Source organism: Pyxicephalus adspersus, chromosome 2 (genome assembly GCF_032062135.1).
Source record: "Pyxicephalus adspersus chromosome 2, UCB_Pads_2.0, whole genome shotgun sequence".
Classification (NCBI taxonomy): domain Eukaryota; kingdom Metazoa; phylum Chordata; class Amphibia; order Anura; family Pyxicephalidae; genus Pyxicephalus; species Pyxicephalus adspersus.
In genome coordinates, this window is record NC_092859.1 from 82,189,336 (window position 1) to 82,206,751 (window position 17,416).

The 17,416-nt window shown below is 38.5% G+C and overlaps 3 protein-coding genes across 4 annotated transcripts in view; 1 reads left to right on the top strand and 2 right to left on the bottom strand.

The window, feature by feature from the left end:
- The window catches only part of CEP290 (centrosomal protein 290), a gene marked incomplete in the record, with an annotated part of 79,370 nt that extends 77,454 nt beyond the window's left edge, over window positions 1–1,916 (bottom strand). Inside the window, 5 exon segments of the mRNA XM_072401222.1 lie at window positions 613–736; window positions 825–947; window positions 1,024–1,113; window positions 1,393–1,575; window positions 1,734–1,916. Of these exon segments, the coding sequence (XP_072257323.1) occupies window positions 613–736; window positions 825–947; window positions 1,024–1,113; window positions 1,393–1,575; window positions 1,734–1,901 (688 nt within the window).
- Window positions 1,917–4,502: 2,586 nt separating this feature from the next.
- LOC140322454 (centrosomal protein of 290 kDa-like) lies at window positions 4,503–9,964 on the bottom strand. The gene is made up of 5 exons (XM_072399018.1): window positions 9,617–9,964; window positions 6,165–6,283; window positions 5,924–6,001; window positions 4,706–4,775; window positions 4,503–4,603 (listed from the first exon to the last, which is right to left on the bottom strand). The coding sequence occupies exons 2-5, from the start codon at window positions 6,264–6,266 to the stop codon at window positions 4,503–4,505; spliced, it is 351 nt and encodes a 116-aa protein (XP_072255119.1). The 5' UTR covers window positions 6,267–6,283; window positions 9,617–9,964.
- A 201-nt stretch (window positions 9,965–10,165) lies between these two features.
- TMTC3 (transmembrane O-mannosyltransferase targeting cadherins 3) overlaps window positions 10,166–17,416 on the top strand; it is a 49,474-nt gene continuing 42,223 nt past the window's right edge. Inside the window, exons 1-3 of one of the 2 annotated variants that reach the window (XM_072401226.1) lie at window positions 10,166–10,353; window positions 13,673–13,766; window positions 15,673–15,893. In XM_072401226.1, coding sequence (XP_072257327.1) covers window positions 15,705–15,893 — 189 coding nt within the window. In that variant the 5' untranslated portion in view covers window positions 10,166–10,353; window positions 13,673–13,766; window positions 15,673–15,704. The remainder of the gene's footprint in view (window positions 10,354–13,672; window positions 13,767–15,672; window positions 15,894–17,416) is intronic. The other variant, XM_072401227.1, reaches the window with a different exon arrangement.

Consider the following 17,416-nt stretch of genomic DNA (forward strand, 5'->3'; position numbering starts at 1 on the left):
ATCAACTAGGATGCAACTAAGTTGCTCTTCTGTGGCTTTGTTCACTTGTTAACAACATTTTGATGAAAGACAGGTCTTTAAAATCTAGGACGATTGTGCTTTCTATCACTGGAGGGCGGAGGTATTCTCTGGGCCATGGGCAAGAACCATGTCTTAGTTTCAAGAAGATCCAGTCGTATTACGCAGTGTGGCATTTGCACAGATATCATAGAGAAAAATCAGAAATCAAATATATACTTCCCTGTCTCCCTATGCAGGTATCCAAACATTACAAAACATTATTGGGAGAGCTAAATCATTGTGTATTTTAGAAGGTATGGTCTCCCATCATACACCTAATGGGACACAATTTAAAGAAATGTAGGTTAGGAGAGAAGGTTTTGGTTTAAACAGCCTAATAAAAATCTCATAATTAGACCACTATCATAAAGCAACAGAACAGTAATGCAGTTTCCAAGTGCGAGAGGGATAAATGGATTATCTAAGAGTTTATAAAAACATAAAGAAACATGATTAGTAACAAAGTGTTTGAAAACAAATGATGCCAGGTTATGTTACAACAGGGAAAATGTTCCCTATCCACATAAGATTTTAATATATTAAAAAACTTACCTTTATTTAGCTTCATTTGTTGCTTCAGATTTTCAACATGTAAGGAATGGGATTCCATCTCTTTTGTATACTGCTCCAACTGCTCAGTCAGCATTTTAATTTGGTTATCCCTTTCTTGCACACCCTATATAATAGGGAAATAATTAAAAAAAGAAACAGTGGATGTAAAGACCTGGACTAAGTAGCTAGTTTAGGTTTTTTGTTAAAGGTACCTGTTGGAGAGCAAGAACATTGCTCTTGTCTGCATCCAACTGAGCAACCTTCAGCTTTTCTCTCAGGTTGTGGACCATTTGTTGATACTCCGTAATTTCTTCATCTTTTGATGCAAGTATCCTCTAAAAGATAACTAATGTTAATATTCAAATAACCAAACATTGTTTATAATTTGGGTTACCAAATCAGATATTTTACCTTCCATTCTTCCACTTTTGTATTAACTGCTATCATAACCGGATCATCTTCCTCATTTTTTGCCTTTAACTGCTCGGTTAGATCCAGAACCTGTGGGAACATATGTTGTATAGTAAGCATAAGCATATAGGAGAAATAGATCCCTCAGACATTAGTATACATTTGCCCCCTACACTCTATGATTTTAGAGCAGATAATGGTTGTGACTCAATAGTCACTCAATAATGGGTATTTGTAACTACCCCCTTTAACACGGTTTAGCTATGATGGTTTTGCAGTGTTTTATTGCTAACAACAAAGATAATCATATACAAACCCAATGTCATAGATTGGGAACAGTAAAACACTAAAAAACAAAAAAAATTTGACCTGAAGTCTGTATTGCTCCTTCTCTTTCCTCAGTTGGTCCATAGCACTGTCAGTATGCTGTACCGTAAGTTTCATTTTGCTGTATTCATCGGTCATCTTCTCCATTTCCAGTACAGATACTTCAAGGTGTTTTGTCATTTCCTGGTTTTGGTTTTCAAGTCTTTCATTGGCCTCAGTCAAGCTCTAATGTGTGAATAATAAATAACAAAACTAGATGCAATAACCAACTGAATGTAGCAAGTTTGTTTTGTATCTGCAAATTAAACACTCTGGACCACTGAATAGTCCATACATAAGAAAGTGAAAGGTAATGTGGGAGCAGAAGACCAAGATTGGCTCACCTGTATTTCATCAAGGTACTGTACCAGCTCCATGTTCTTCTTTGAGATGACAGTTTTGTAGTCTTGCCCCTCTCCACGAGACATAAGAGTCTCCCTCTGGGAGTTAATCTGTCTCTGGTAGTCTATAACATCTTGTCGAAGCTGTTCATTCTGTTCACAAGAATACATGAGTCATTGTCAAATGTAAAACAATGCATTTCTAATCTAATGTGTTACTAGGCTTAGCTGCAGAACTCACAATCACTGCCTAATACCTCACCTTCTTCTTAAGTTGTTTTTTCTCCAAAAAAAAAGTCATGTTGAAAGGAAAGTAGGACAGTAACATAACAAAAGTTAGACAAAGTAATAAAAAGATGGAAAAGAAATAAAGAAAAACTTCAAAATAAAATGATTACAAAAAACACAAATTTTGCAAAACTACACTCTTCCACTGGCTAGGAACGTCTTTTCATGACATTTGGGGTAACTCGTTTCCCAAAAAATCTCACTGATAATTATAACATGCCCTGCATAGTGTACTTCTAGGCCAATTTTTCATTATATGGGGAGAGGGGCGAATTTAGCATGTTACTGTGTGTTTGCAGACTTTCCCTTATTCTCCCATTTTGCTGTCTAAACTCAAAGTAAATTAAGAATTTCTATCTGCTTTTTTAAAAATATACTTAACCTCCTGGGCGGTAACCCCGAGTGTGACTCGGGGTAGAAAAGGGATGCTAAAAGAGATAACCCCGAGTCACACTCAGGGTAGACAAACCTATAGAAAGTAATAGTAAGTCGCTACTTACCTGATCTGCTGGCGTCCCGCGTCGTCCTTCTCTGCGATGTCTGTCTTCTTTCTTCCTCCGGCCGGCTTTCTTTGCACTCGATGAGTCACCGGGGAGTTCCCGGTGACGTAGGTGCGTGAGAACGTTGCTGGCGGGGCCGGAAATTCAAATCCATTTGTACTGCATTCAATACAAAATAACTGTATTGAATGCAATACAGTGGATTTACATGTGTAAAAGCAGTACATTGTCTTTCATGAACATTTATTTTACAGTATATTATAATAGTATGACTATAAAATGTATTTATTTTATTTAAAAAATAATTTTCATTTTTTTTTAATTTATCATTTTGACATGATTTTGTGTTTTAAACTTTTTCATACTCATACTATTTATTATACTATTATATTATTCAGTAAAATACATTTTCGTGTGAGACATATAAAACCGGACAGAAATGAACTGCTCAGGAGGTTAAATACGTGTTTTAGGGAAAGGAAATGACTTTAGCCAGAAGAACAAACTCCAGCAAAGCTTGCTCGCAATAGAGTAATAATGTCTTACACTTGGACCTAATAATCTCTCTTCATTCGCTTTGCTTGCAAAATTGATTGGCAATTCTGCGTTTAACACAGTCAACAGAGTAAATTTTATTAGCACAATCTCTGCCATTCTTGCCTTCAAATGTACTCAGTGGTATTATATATATTTATATATCTCATCCTTGCCTAGGCCTGGTACATGAACCAGTTCAATATTTCTGTAATGCATCAGTTTGGTTAAAAGCAGGTTTATTAATGCAACTACTGTGAATTTTGTTCCCACATACAAACATCATGTATGATAGTTTTTTTAGGTTTAAATGATTGCTACGTTTTTACATATTTTGTAATGCTCATTCTTTCCCCAGCTTTTTGCTCCAGTATATTCTGTTTCACTATAAACACAAACCCGAATGTATTCATGGATGTTCGTTTCTTTACCACTACAGATACAGTTGCACATGATCAATCTCAAACTATTACACCTAACAGAAAAGAAAGGGACAACTTTTTTGGCACTTGTATTTTTGAGATTCCTTTACTGGTTTATTGTGCTTTTCTACACCGTAATATAGAGGGTGAACCATAAGTAGGTGGAAAGCAAATGATAATATTTATTTTATGGAGTTTGTGTTACATTATAATAAATTTTCTAACTAAATTTATTTTAATTTAATCTTTTTTTCTTTTCAGATAGTTCAGGGAACCCATAATGGCAAATAGTTTAAATACTGATGCAAGAAAATGGCAATTTAGTGAGATCTTGCTAAACTAGAGAAAATCCAATCATTTTAGATAACAATGTGTGGAGCGATGAAGCTTCTTTCAAATTACCTGGTCATATAAACAGAGATATTTGTGCTTACTGGCATAGTGAGAACATGCATGTAACATTAGAGTAACAACTAAACCAGCCTGGTGTCACTGTTTGGGGTGGTATTTTAGGACCAATTTTTTTTGATGGAACAGTCACAGGCGATAAGTATCTCAAAATTTAAAGGAATCAAGTTGTTCCACAGTTACAACAACAGCCTAATTCACAAGACCTTTATTTCCAACAAAATGGGGCCCCTCCACATGAACAGGGCCAATTGATTGACCAGCACATTCACCTGACTATACCCCAATAGATTTTTTTTTTGGAGGTACACAAGAACAAAGTTTATAGTCAAAAAACACAAAGTGGTGATTTGAAAAATTACATCAGAGATGCATTTCAAGAAATTAATACACAAGGATACTTGTGCAAAAATGTTTGTCGAAGCATGAGAAATAGACTTCAAAGCTGTGTAAATTGTGATGGACAGCAGTTTGAGCACCTGCGTTGATAACATTTTCAGTACTGTTGTATTTTATTATTGTATACAATAAAATTTAATTGTAAATGCTAAGATTGGTTATCATCATGTATTTGTATTAGTCAATATAATTGTATATGTAATCTCAAAATAAATTATCATTTACTGTCCACCTACTTTTGGTTCACCCTGTATATTGCAGTTTGTTATTTGATACTGGATATGTACAATGTATATGCTGTAGAGGTTCTGGGTTTTACTACCTAGGAAATGATTTTTAGTTTTATGTTATACAATTATATTTAAACATTGTTGTACTTTATGTTGTGATTTATTTGTAGGGCCCATATATAAGGTCTTCTTACCAGTTTTGGCTTGCTCCTCCCCTGCCTTTTCTGCCTCTTCTAAGGCAAGGTCTACTTCCTGAGATTTCATCTAAAAAGTTAACAAAAATGGACAGAAATCTTAGCTCTTCACAATACCAACACAGGTTTTACCCAAAATCTTTTTAATCTTTGTTAGGCTTCAATACCATCTACAATTACACATGAACTGATACACTGAAAAACATTTTATTATATGTGCAGAAGATGTTCAGCACTAAAGTACATTTATATATTACAAAATCAGACAAGAAAAAGGTAAAGATAAAGCTGCTCATGATTTGATTCATGTTCACTCAGTTTAGAAGACATGTAATGGGAGCTTTGGTGTACTACTGCCAATAGAATAACTAGCAATTTAGGTACTATACATGGTTTTTAGATTGCTGACATAGTATGCACTCATTAGATCACCCATTCATGTCCTCAAACTATATATTATCGCTCCCCAGCCAAATATCATGTACTGGAAATGTGGTAATAAACCTTTAACAGCCACTGGGGATGCTTTGCAACACCTGGGGGCACTCAGTCCTAACTGTCACTGACAGCTCCAGTCTCCATTTACAACTTAAACCAATCAGTGTACATTCTAATCATTTGGTCATTATGCCAGCCTTGGCATGTTAATCATTTGCATGCAGGAAGTTTCAATGATAATATAAGCATTTAGATTGCAGATGGCACTAGGGATGCAGTGTTGATCTGTATAATATTGTAACTTTAACAGGAGAAATAGTAGGACTGTTTTATTAAAGTCCATGTTTTGGTGACTAAGGCTAGGTACACACGTAAAATGGCTCAGGGCCGATATCACATGTGTACAGCGCTCGTCTTTCATCATCCCAACGACAGTCCTGGCGGATCCACGATCCTAATGAACGTGAAGGGGGAGAGAGCGCAGCAGGGTCCCACTCCATCGTTCTCCCCCTACCCTCTTTATAGAGCAGAACAGTGCTGTATGTACAGCACTCGTTCATGCATCGTGCAGTCGTTGGAAAGGATTGTGAAAGATCCTTTCCAACGACAATGATTGCATGTGTGTACATAACAGTCTGCGTTTTGCAAGCCAACATACACAAAAGTATTCACTTATTGCAGAGTGAATGTATTTACATACATTGAACAGTGTGGGACAAGGATAAGCCCCCCAAAGATGGGAATTTTTCCACAAACAAAATCTGTTGGAACAGTGCAAACCTTCATTAAAGACTGTGTAATTCGGAAAAGCTGTATAAGATTTTCATTTGTCTCCCCTTTTACATCTGCGCTTGTCACCTGTAAAACAAAAGGGTTGTACTGTTTATTACTAACTCATAAACCAATGTCAGTAAAAACAGTGGAAAGGTCATTTGAAGGCTCAAATCTGTTTCTTGTGTAATCTGTCTTGATCTGAATCTATGAATAAATGTAGAGATAGGGCTAAGTTGACATCACAAACCTGTGATAAGGTTTTCAGCATCTTTTCTGCTAATCTTTCTTGGTTTGGAAGAACATCTGGATCCACTTTCATGAGCTTCCCCCAGTCCAAAGCAGGAGCCATCTTTATTGTCAATGTTTCTATAGAAATAAAAAGGATTTATTTATGAGCTATAACCATGGTCATTTTTATAAATCTATATTTTAAGTACATCAGTCTTAATATGTACTTAATTCAGACTACCTAGCACTATCTCACCTTTTCACTATCTATACAGACATTATGTGATTGCACACAGGGGTACCATGTGATTTCCTTTTGTATGTCACACACTTTGTTAAACTATACAATGTAAATAAATTTTTTTAAAAAACTAAATACAGTAGAACTCTGCTTATCCAAAACCCAGATAACCAGAAAATTCACATAATTTCCCTTTAGGACTAGAGGTGAATGGGGACAAGTCTACTCATTCAAGTCTAGTGCTGAACGGCTGAGAAAATTAAAAGTTAATCAATTTTCTCAAGTGTCATTCGGATAAGGTATTATTATACATATTATTCGATTATCACAGGTAAAAAACAGACATTACACAAGTAATATACACAGACGGTCAGTATATGGCAGACTTCATATATTCAGTCTGTTAAGACAAGCTGGAACGGGAGCTCTCCAGATGGTGCTATGCCTACACAAAAGCTTAGCAGGCACAAATCTCCTTCTGATGTTTAGCTGTCACTTCACAATAGAGTAATAATGAGATGAAAATAGCAACCTGGATTTCTACAGTATTATACCATAATAAGAACAGTGTTATCTGTATTGAACTGTACAGAAGTATCCGGGCCAACCAGTATCCCTGGAGCAACACACATTGTGGGAAATTAAAATTTATCCCCTGGGAATTTCCAGCTGGAATCAGAGACTACTTCTATAGGACAGGAATGTTCAATAAAAATCATATCGCAAACATAATTCCAATCATCCCATGGTGTTACAGAAATTTTTCGTATCTATGGGCCACACTAAAGCGAAACTGTTATCTGAATAATCATTTGTATATAGACTGCAATAGATGGGGCTCTCAAAATCTGTGGAAGAACTGAGGGGGCTGTAATAACAGTGATCCCTAGCAGTCTCCAGCCCATGATTGCTTCATCAAACATGTCCTCAGTCTCCAAGAACTCCAACAGAATGTCTGACTATCTTCCGATCACCTATAGAATGTCTATAGTCTCTATGAATATCCTGTTGAACAGCAGTCGCCAACCAGATGGTCCACAGGTGGTCCGCGGCTCTGGCCGTTAATTTTCCTGATCATGCTCGGGGGCGCACCGGCCAGATCCACGTTTCCCGTACGGATCACAGGTTCAGGGAAGTGGGCTCAGTCCTGCGATGGGAGAGTGGGCAGGTTTTGGCATCATGACGTCACTCTGGGGGGAAGTTTCTTTTTTTTTTGAGTAACACCCGGCTCCGCACGCATGCGTGGTCCACAGCCAGCAAATTTAGTGGTCCATGGGTCCGAAAAGCTGGCGACCACTGATGTAGAATGTACACAGTCTACTGTACAAAATCTGAAGTCTCTGACCATCTCACGTAGATTGTCTGCATTAATGGTGGACACCTTCCTTGTACATTGGAGTCATGGACGGAGTCACAGATGTACTGATGTGGACCCTCTGTGCTGGACTGCACTCTTGGTGATGGTGAGAAGGAGCCATCTGGTTTTCCACAGAGCACCCCACAAGGGATAAGGGACTTGGCTGCGAGTAACTCCCAAGTTGCGACTCATCCATAAATAGCAGCTAACCAGAAGAAAAGTCTGAACGAGGTACCAAGACAACACACAATACAGAACTAGAGACTGGCCAAGGGTCTGGGCAGGCAGCGAATACTTGAAGCCTGGGACAAGCCTGTGAAGTCAGTTCAGAGGAAGCATCTGGCAGATTCAGATCACCTCCACCCAATGATTTCACACACTGAGAGGAATGCTAGATAACAGATATATAAACAAATATGTAAAATTATATATAGTTCTAAAATTGACTACTCGGGTTCTTGCATGAGCTCAATCATGACTGGTTCTCTTTAAAGTAAAGCTATACTTTAGGGCAAAGTGCAGTCCCGACCCTTTGACCCTGTGTTACCTAACCCCCCCCCCCCCCCCAGACTTCTTTGGGACTATCTCTGACCCACAGAAATCTATGGAGTGGTAATGTGACGGCATCACAAGCAACAACTGATGGAAACAAAGCATAGAACTGCTGCTATCGGACTCAGGGGACACCATAATACCTGCACCTTGTCAGAAACGTTTTATGGTTTCCGTTTGCTGGGTTCCCACTATGGCTTGGTGATGCATTTTTTAAAAATGCAAAAGTGCTGCCAATCACATATGACAGACTATTTGTTTTTTAAAAGTGTTAAGATCCTTTTGTTATTTTGTATATCTATTTGGACACGTTTTGTGTATCCAGATCCCCGCACCTTACTTTATTGTTTAGTTTAACAACTAATAGCTACAATCCCAGGGAATCCCTTTTCCTGGTACCTTAATACCTGTGAACTAGTCCAGACTTTTGGGACATGTAAGTTCTAGACTTTGAGTGCAATAATAGTATAATACCACACTTAATTTTTGATACTACTTATCCTTCAAAACTTCATTTCTAGGCACCTTGCATTTGCCTGTGGGATCCTCTACATTTACCCTATCAATAGCTCTGATGTTACTTAACTGAACTATTAAACACTCGAAAATACTTCAACATCACATAATAAACATTACTGAGTTTAACTAACATACCCATGATTGACACACACTACTTTATTTTATTTATATTCTAAGTACCCTATAGACATCATTCATATACAAAATGAATAACCCCTTCTATGTATGTACCTACTTACAATGTAATCGTCCTGAAGAAGCCAGCAGGTGAAACGCGTTGGGTAAAGAGGTCACATTACTTCTTTTTTCTCCAATAATGGCTGTGGTGCCTTTAACCAGCTACTGTATATAGTATCCATGTATAGTATATTTATTGGTCAAGCCACATCATGAATGTCTAATCAGGGAATGACCTTTACTGCTCATATTGTTGGATTTCTTATATGTATTGTACGGTTGTGTGTTTACCAAGAACTTATAAGCAACACTTGCCATGTGAACAGCCCTCTTTCTGTCTTATATTGGATTTTTGTAGAAAGGTTGCACATGCTGCTCTTCTGAAATGCAGTGCTGGTAGCCCTGCGGCCTGCTACCAAGTTGCATTTGGTGTGCCATGGAGAAGAAGTGCCAGAGCAGCAATGTAAACAAGCATTTCAGCATTGCATTGCAGGGAAGAAAGGTAAGAATAATGAAAACAAATACAATACAGCTGGGGACACCAGGTAATTTTTGTTTTTGCTGCCATAAATGACAATAATGATGCACAGGCTGGAGACAGGTTGCAGAATGTGTGAGAACTCACCTGTCTATGGGGGAGCAGCAATGTGAGTGGGGTGCTGAGGTCACACAATGGAAGAACTGGCTCTGCACGGAGCAGTGTGTCAGCTGTGTCCGCTGGCACCGAGCAGCATGTTTGGTTGTCTCTCCTGGTCAGTGTGCAGACAACCCTCCGGTGTACAGTACACAATTCTCCATAGAACCAGTCACTACAGCGCCTTTACCGCGGGGACAGCCGGGAAAACGTTGCCAGGAAACCCTATTAAACACTGATTACAGTTCAGCCTGAACTTCCCGCCCACTGACACTTCATGCGCTCCTTGTAAAAAATAAAAGTCAAGGGCTAGTCTCAGTATGACAGCATAGTCAGGGCTGGGATATGGGCGGGGCTGTAATGATAATGCTGGGGAACATAAAGGGAGGGCGGGGCTTCTACTATACAGGCTCCTCCTCGGTGAAGGAGTGATAGAGCCAGGGCGGGTCCTGAAGAAGAAATGGGCGGGGTTTAGATTTCGCTAACTCCTCCCGAGACTCTTCTGTGCTTGGGGCTGGGAATGACGTAATATCCGGGTGTGGTGAAGGAGGAGCCGGCCTACTTCTCTGTCATGGCGACTTCCATAGCTCGGCAATAATCCCATTGAAGCTAGCTGTGGTGTTGGGAATTGTCTCTCCCCTCAGTGCAGCCTCCTGTGTAATATTCCTGCTCCGTGACCACTAGGCCCAGGGATAAGGGTGTATATTATCCTCCTCACAGAGGAGCTAGTAAGTATGCCCTGTCATGTCTCAGCATGCTATATGTGAGTGTATGGGTGTGTGATGTGTATGGAGTGCTTCCATGGGAGATGTCACTTTACATTGCTCCGTACACCTGAGAGATTGGTGTCTGCCTGAAACCACACAGCACTCTTCTTGTATTATATGTTCATCATTTAGCAGTCTGATCAGCATTGTCACCATGGCAACCTGCAGCTAATCACATGTATGACAGGCCAAGCTGACCTATAACAAGGGGAAATAATGCTTGTTGTTCTCTGCCCATTTCCTGTGACCCCATCTTGTTGTTTACATGTGGGGTGTCACCACACAGGATGAACTCACAGGCCTGACTCATTGCATGATACCCTCAGCCCGGCAATAATAACCATTGCTGCAAGTACTGGGGACCTCCGAAAGTTTTGAAGAAGACTGCTGGAGGAAAAGTATTATTTGGGTTTTTCAGAACACATTAATGGGGAGGTGGCACCATTCAGAATATGGGGGGGGGAGCTGGGGGGGTCACAGATCACCCTCTCTAAACATTGACATTGTCGGTTAAGGGTCCTTCACTCCCTCTGTGTCATTATTTGTATGTTGGAGTTTGTCATTTGAAGCCCCCATTTAATGTACAGCGCTGCATCATATGTTGGCACTTATAAAAGAAAATACTATTTGTCCTGGTGATCGCTGACATTATTATTATTACACAGTATTTATATAGCGCCATCATATTACACAGTGCTGTACAAAGTCCATAGTCATGACACTAACTGTCCCTCAAAGGGGCTCACAATCTAATGTCCCTACCATAGTCATATGTCATTAATAAAGTCTAAGAACAATTTTGTGGGGAAGCCATTTAACCTAACTGCTTGTTTTTGGAAAGTGGGAGGAAACTGGAGTACCCAGAGAAAACCCACACAAACACAGGGAGAACCTGCAAACTCCATGCAGATAGTGGCCCGGCTAAGATGGGTGAAATCCAACATTTACACTTGTCACCAGAGCAAGAATAAATCAGAAATCATTTATTGGAATCAGCTATTCTTGTGACAACTTTCACAACAGATTTCTGTCATTTTGGTGAGATTTCTTCCTGTTCCTGGTGTAGATACAAGACAAAGACTCTAGTAAAAATTTACCAGAAGTTTAAATCGTTTCCAGTAAAGAAAAAAAAAACTTTGGAGTACTCTGTTTAAGTCTGCTTTTAAACCCCTCCTCTTTACAAACACGTGTATGGTCATATCAAGGTGATTGGTGTGTTAGTAGAAATACAAGTGTCAGGACTGTCATCCTGATTCACTAACCAGTTAAGTTAGTGGATACTTCACTTGATGCATGCTTGTTTCAAGATGAGGATTCTCCAGCCAGTGAAGAGCGTATTTTGGAATTTTCAAATGCAAATCGCTAGTGGTAGCTCCCCTATTTCTATGTTTATAGGGTTCCTTTTAAGACCGTGATAACAAGAGTCCTTCCTGAAACTGTTCTTCTTTCCACCCCTCTGATTGTAGTTTGAGTTTGTGAAGTCTTGGCTTCTTGTACATGCTGGGTGAATCCTCCCCTATCCTCCGCCCAATGTGAGCACCTTCTGACCATTCAAGGGTTGGTCCTGGGAATAGTGAGTGGGCAAGCTGATTTGGCTTTAGTAATGCAAATGTTCAGTTAATGGGAAACAAATGTTTTCTTTACTTGTAATATATTAGGTATTTAGTACTTTGGATCAGCAAAAAGTAGAAATTATGTACATATTACTAATCATAACACAGAAAAAAACACCCAGCCTGTTTTAAAACTGTGCTCTGTCCTCTATGGCAAGATGAAACTTGTCACTAGTTATTAGCAGTCAGACTTGTTATATTAAGTCAGCGCTTGCCAACACAAACACAGCCCCTCCCAATGACCTTCTTATTTCTAATTACTCTCAGGTAATAGTTGTGTTTATAAGGATGCTACCTTCAGCCATATTACTGAAGAGGTTGGAGTGACTCGGTTTGTTAAAGAAGACAATCCGACATCCAACGAAGGCAGCTGCCAATTTATACTGGGTAAAAAAAAGTTCTTTCTAATCCTGCTGGGCTGTGTGATTTGAATTATAGCCGCATGAAAACTTTGATATTAAATCTGATGATCAGGAGTCTAAAAAAAAAAAAAAACACTTGTTTATCCAGGTACATACATTTTCTCAAGCCCGGTACGAAGAAATTATAGGCAGGTGTCAGCCTCTGTATTGTGACCCAACTCTTCAGTAACTATCCAAAAACAGCTAGGTGGTTACAGAAAAGTGCCGGGTGGTGCACCCAGCTAAAATGAATTGTCATATAAAGCAGATCTTTAGTTCCGCAATGAGAATTTGCCATCAGGTCAGTTTTTTTTGTAGGAGTGACGTTCAATGGTAAACTTGCTATTATAGTGTTTGATGCCGGGATATAATGCATGCATGGGCTCCTGGGGTATATGCAAAGGAGTTACATTATTCCAACCTGGCAAATCAAGATGGCCAAAGATTGGGAACCTGGAAGATGACCAGGCGAAGGTTATCTTTTTGATGAAGCGACATCACCTCTTCTTTCTGGAATAAAAGACTTTTCCTGCTTCCATTTTTTAGGGTTTTAGGGTCATATTAGGGTTAAGTTTCCTTTTAACCAGATTTCCGACACACAAATAAAAGAACAGAAAGCATATATAGTACAGGTTGACATTCAAAAATCTGGCAACCTCCGGACCTGAGGAGTACTGGATTTTCGAAAATTCAGTATTTTTTACGGTTAAATATGCTGTATATATTTAACAGAAAATGACCACCTGTACAGTCCTTTAAATGGATGCTGAATCTATAATGGGGCTATACAGCAGCAAAAAAATGAGAAGGAATGAGCAGGAAAGCATGTCCAAGCAAGACCTAACAGCTGTTTCTGGAGTTCAGCGACATCAAAACATAAACAACGCCTCCAGAAAACTGTAAATTTGAAAATGCGCTCCGAAATCCATGCTGGAAATCTGAAGGAACCGGATTATCGATGGCCGGATTTTTGAATGTCAACCTGTATATAAAACACATTTGCTGCTCCCCCCTCCAGGTTCTTTATTTTGTTTTTTTTTCTGCCACTACATTTCTGCAGGCCCAATGTATGTAAACTGCTAACTTTTCAGACAAAATGCTTACTTCTCTGTCACTAACCTGCATTGTAACTGCTTCTAACATCATAGTGAAAGCATGCTCTTTTATTATTTGCTTATCAGTATTTTTTTAGGATTTGTAACTTAATTTAAGATGGACTTTCTATTGCACCATTGTCACTCCACTTATTTTTTTTTTTTTTTGTAGTGTTCTGTTTATCTGTTGAGAGACAAACAATACATTTATGACCATAAATGGTGTTATAAATCCTATGGAACCACAGTATGTTATTCCTTTTATGGTAAGAAATAATACCCAATATCAACTTCTATAATAAATATGTTTTCTAGCTATGATGTAAGGCAATGAAAAAGTAAGATCTAGTGTTGTCTTGACTCCAAACTTCAGGCAGGTTTTTGTTCTGTAGTAATAACTAGATCTGTTACTTGTGTCCTTGGAACGTTGTTTATATATGTGGGGAGAAAACACAAGGCAATACTGTTTGCCATAAAACATAGTAAATTATGTCAGAGACCATGGCCTCATTGGCACTACACCTGAAAAAAAGTGCTGTCATTTACTTTGATTATTCATGATTGAGATATTTTTATAGCTGGACCTGCTGAATCTTTTACAGTGTGCACTCCAAAAAGAGAAGTGAGGCAGAAAATTGTTTATTGCTTCAGTAATTCTTTTGTGTATAAGTTGTTCCCCTGTATTCTTTATAATCACACTGCCCTTTGGTTGTAGAGATGTTTTTGTGATTGTCAGGGCTGTATTTACCAAAATATCCAGTGTGTAGGGCAGCAGGTTTGGAGCAGGCAATTCTGAAATCAATGTAATTTTCTAACTTTTCCCCTTCTACCTCCCACAGCATCTAGGCAAGGGTCTGAGAAATATTGAGTAGGCCAAATGTATCTGGGAAACTGATCCTTACCAGTACTAGAGCTTCTTCCTGTGAGATATGGAGTGTACAGCATTTTCTGGGGTCCTGTCATCAGGATAATGAGGGGACCACTGTATAACGAAGCCAGGGGAAAATGGGCTGTAGGTGACGTCCAAGGACACTTTATAGTACATCATACATTCTCTTTATCATATATTTTCCTCTTTAGTATTGAAAAGTAAGGGATAGCATGGGCGGAGTTATTCCTACGTACACACGTTAGATTTTTGTCGTTGGAGAGAATCCTTCACTATCCTTTCCAACAATAAAGGACTGAAAGATGCACTACTGAGCGCTGTACATAAAGCGCCGTTCTGCTCTATGGAGGGGGAAGAACCAGACAGTAGGACCCCCCTGCACTCTACTCTCTTCACTTGAATCATTCGTGGCCAGGACGAATCCATAAATACCATTCAATAAGCGCTGTACACTCGCCTGATTCTCATCCGATACTAGCCCTGAAGCGTTAATCGCACGAGAATCACCTGAAGTGTGTACGTCGCCCTAGGTGTGATCTGTCATTATGGTTTTTCATCACCAGCTCTATAGATGGGGTTGACGTTCCAAGATATGTACACCCTTACTTTTCTGCTGACATAAGCAGCCATTGGTGTCTGTTACTAAAATCTGTTTTATACCTGTGATGATCAGAGGATCATTCAGGGAATGAACAGATCTGTGTATCAATGGACCAAAAGTGCACGTATTTTATTCTTAGGGATGACATGGTATATTCATGTGGTGACTAATTGGTGAAGGTAGCTGGACTAAGTTTTGCTCTTTACAGGAAAAATTAAGATTTACACATATCTTCTGCTACTTATGTTTCTAGATCTACTGAACTGTTTGCCATTTAGTTTTCAAGTTAGAAAACTGCAATATGAAAGTGAACCAATGTGGTGCACCAACCAAGAATATTATCATCTGATAATTTGTTATATATATAAACCAATGGTTGCGTGGAATGACCTTTTAATTTTTTTTTTATTCTGAAGCAGCCTCTGTTCATAAATCCTAGTATTTCCATGCTTTTATTGACCTGGTTTGTGACAGAATTACTTTAATTGTGCCTAGAATATACACTGCAGTAAAAGCTTTTGTATTTGTTTCAGTGCATTCTTGCATTTTTAAAATACATGCAAATACAACATTCAGCACATAGAAAATATACAAAACATTCTGGTGCAGAACTGTGAAATACCCCACTTATAATGAATATTATTATATTTAAAAACAAATGCATTGCTTTCTTTCTTTACAGTGACTAAAGCGTAACAGCGGGTTTTTAGGAATATGGCAAAGATTAATCTGAAGGAAACTGGGATTTTATTATGTGTCGTGGTTGCATGCTATTGGAACAGTCTGTACTGCGGCTTTGTTTTTGATGATGTTTCTGCAATTTTGGATAATAAAGATCTGCATCCTTCAACACCAATTAAAAAGCTCTTTCAAAATGACTTCTGGGGAACACCAATGTCAGAGGTAAATGTTTTATACTTGTTTAAATGTTTATACCTATTAAAGATGTAGCATATTAGCCCTATAAGTATGAATGTTACAGCAGTAAAGTTATTTTAACATTTCTTTTTCATATGAAAACTCCCAATCACTAAAATCCCATAAGCTGTAAATCAACATATGACTGTAAAGACAAAACGCAAAACCCATATAGCATTACTGTAAGAATAATTCCCAACCCACCATAAGCCATGAAGAGTTTAATACTTGATGCACCCTATTTTTTTTTTTTTTCCATGTTTCCATGTTAGATGCCTCAATGTGTGCTACTCTACCTCTAAGCATTCAACCATTTTCTTCAGAAGTAAAATCCTACCATTTGCTGGTGAAGCAATATGAAAGGAGCTGCCTTAAAGAGGGACCTAAATTGGCGACACTGCTGCAGAAATTAGCAGTTGCAATAGAAATAGCAAAATAAATCAGACAGAAATAATCAATGTTAACCTGGAATTCCTAGATCAAAGGGAAAGAACTAAGGGTACAGTACAGGGTCTTATGTACAGAGGCTTTGCTGACGTGTGAAACACATTCACTTTAAGATAATGACTGTTGATTCAACCATAATGGTTTTTGTTCCAAAACTTCCTGTTTAGGACAGCAGTGTTTCCTACCTACCTACCTAATTGTTCTCCTTCTTTGTCACTCTGTTAAATGGGCTTCTAATTGGGACTATAAATTGCCCTTTCAACATAAAAGCCATATAACCTTCAAGAAGTAAAGTAGATTACTCCAAGAAACTTTTACCTGTAGTGTTAGGACTGAATTGCCAATCAAATCTTACGGATCAAGCTTTCACACTACTAGATACATAGTTTGAGCTTGGTTTTTAGCCCCATTTCCACACATTTCTTTTCATCCATCGCTCTGAGGGACAGCCTCACTGGCAATATGCAAGAAAGATTTGTCAGGCTGCAAAGTACTGTTCAAAGAAAAGGATGTACTCATACTGTTGTAATAATGTCCTATTGAACAATACTGGACAGTAATGTGGCATTGTTGCAGTTTGCTGCTGTTAAGGATTTTCCTGCAAAAAATTTGCTTTTGTGACAGGGTCATAATAGGAAAACTGAAGATTGGGCTCCTGTTTTTTGGCTTGAGACAATTGTATGAAACATCATGTTTTGCTGCAAAGTACAAATGCTGGAAACCTTTTTGATTTTATATATTTTCCCTGTTTTTATGGGAGAGAACAGAGACTTTTTAGATATGTTGAAATAGTGCATGGAAATGCTTTGCCAAAAATGAACAATGGCCACTTTTATTTCATTAGACCCTCATGAAAGTTATGTAGTACTTGGAAGACCAGATGTAATCATTACTGTTTTGGCTTGTCTCAGCTGACTGTCCAGTTACTTGGAAACACTTATATATTCAATAATTTAGCTTCCTTTTTTGGTTTGGACTATATTTCATAATATGCAGAACACCTGAAACTTCCAAACCCAAAAGCAAACCTTTTCAACTTTGGGGTGTACACACGTTGATGG

Excerpts from the sequence above, each read along its gene's own strand:
- LOC140322454 (XM_072399018.1), bottom strand. The coding sequence starts at position 6,266 with ATGGCTCCTGCTTTGGACTGGGGGAAGCTCATGAAAGTGGATCCAGAT. Across the intron at positions 4,776-5,923 it reads TTACACAGTCTTTAATGAAG|ATGAAATCTCAGGAAGTAGA; the intron begins GTTTGCACTGTT and ends TTAACTTTTTAG. Across the intron at positions 4,604-4,705 it reads GGAGGAGCAAGCCAAAACTG|GTAGTAAAACCCAGAACCTC; the intron begins GTAAGAAGACCT and ends ATCATTTCCTAG.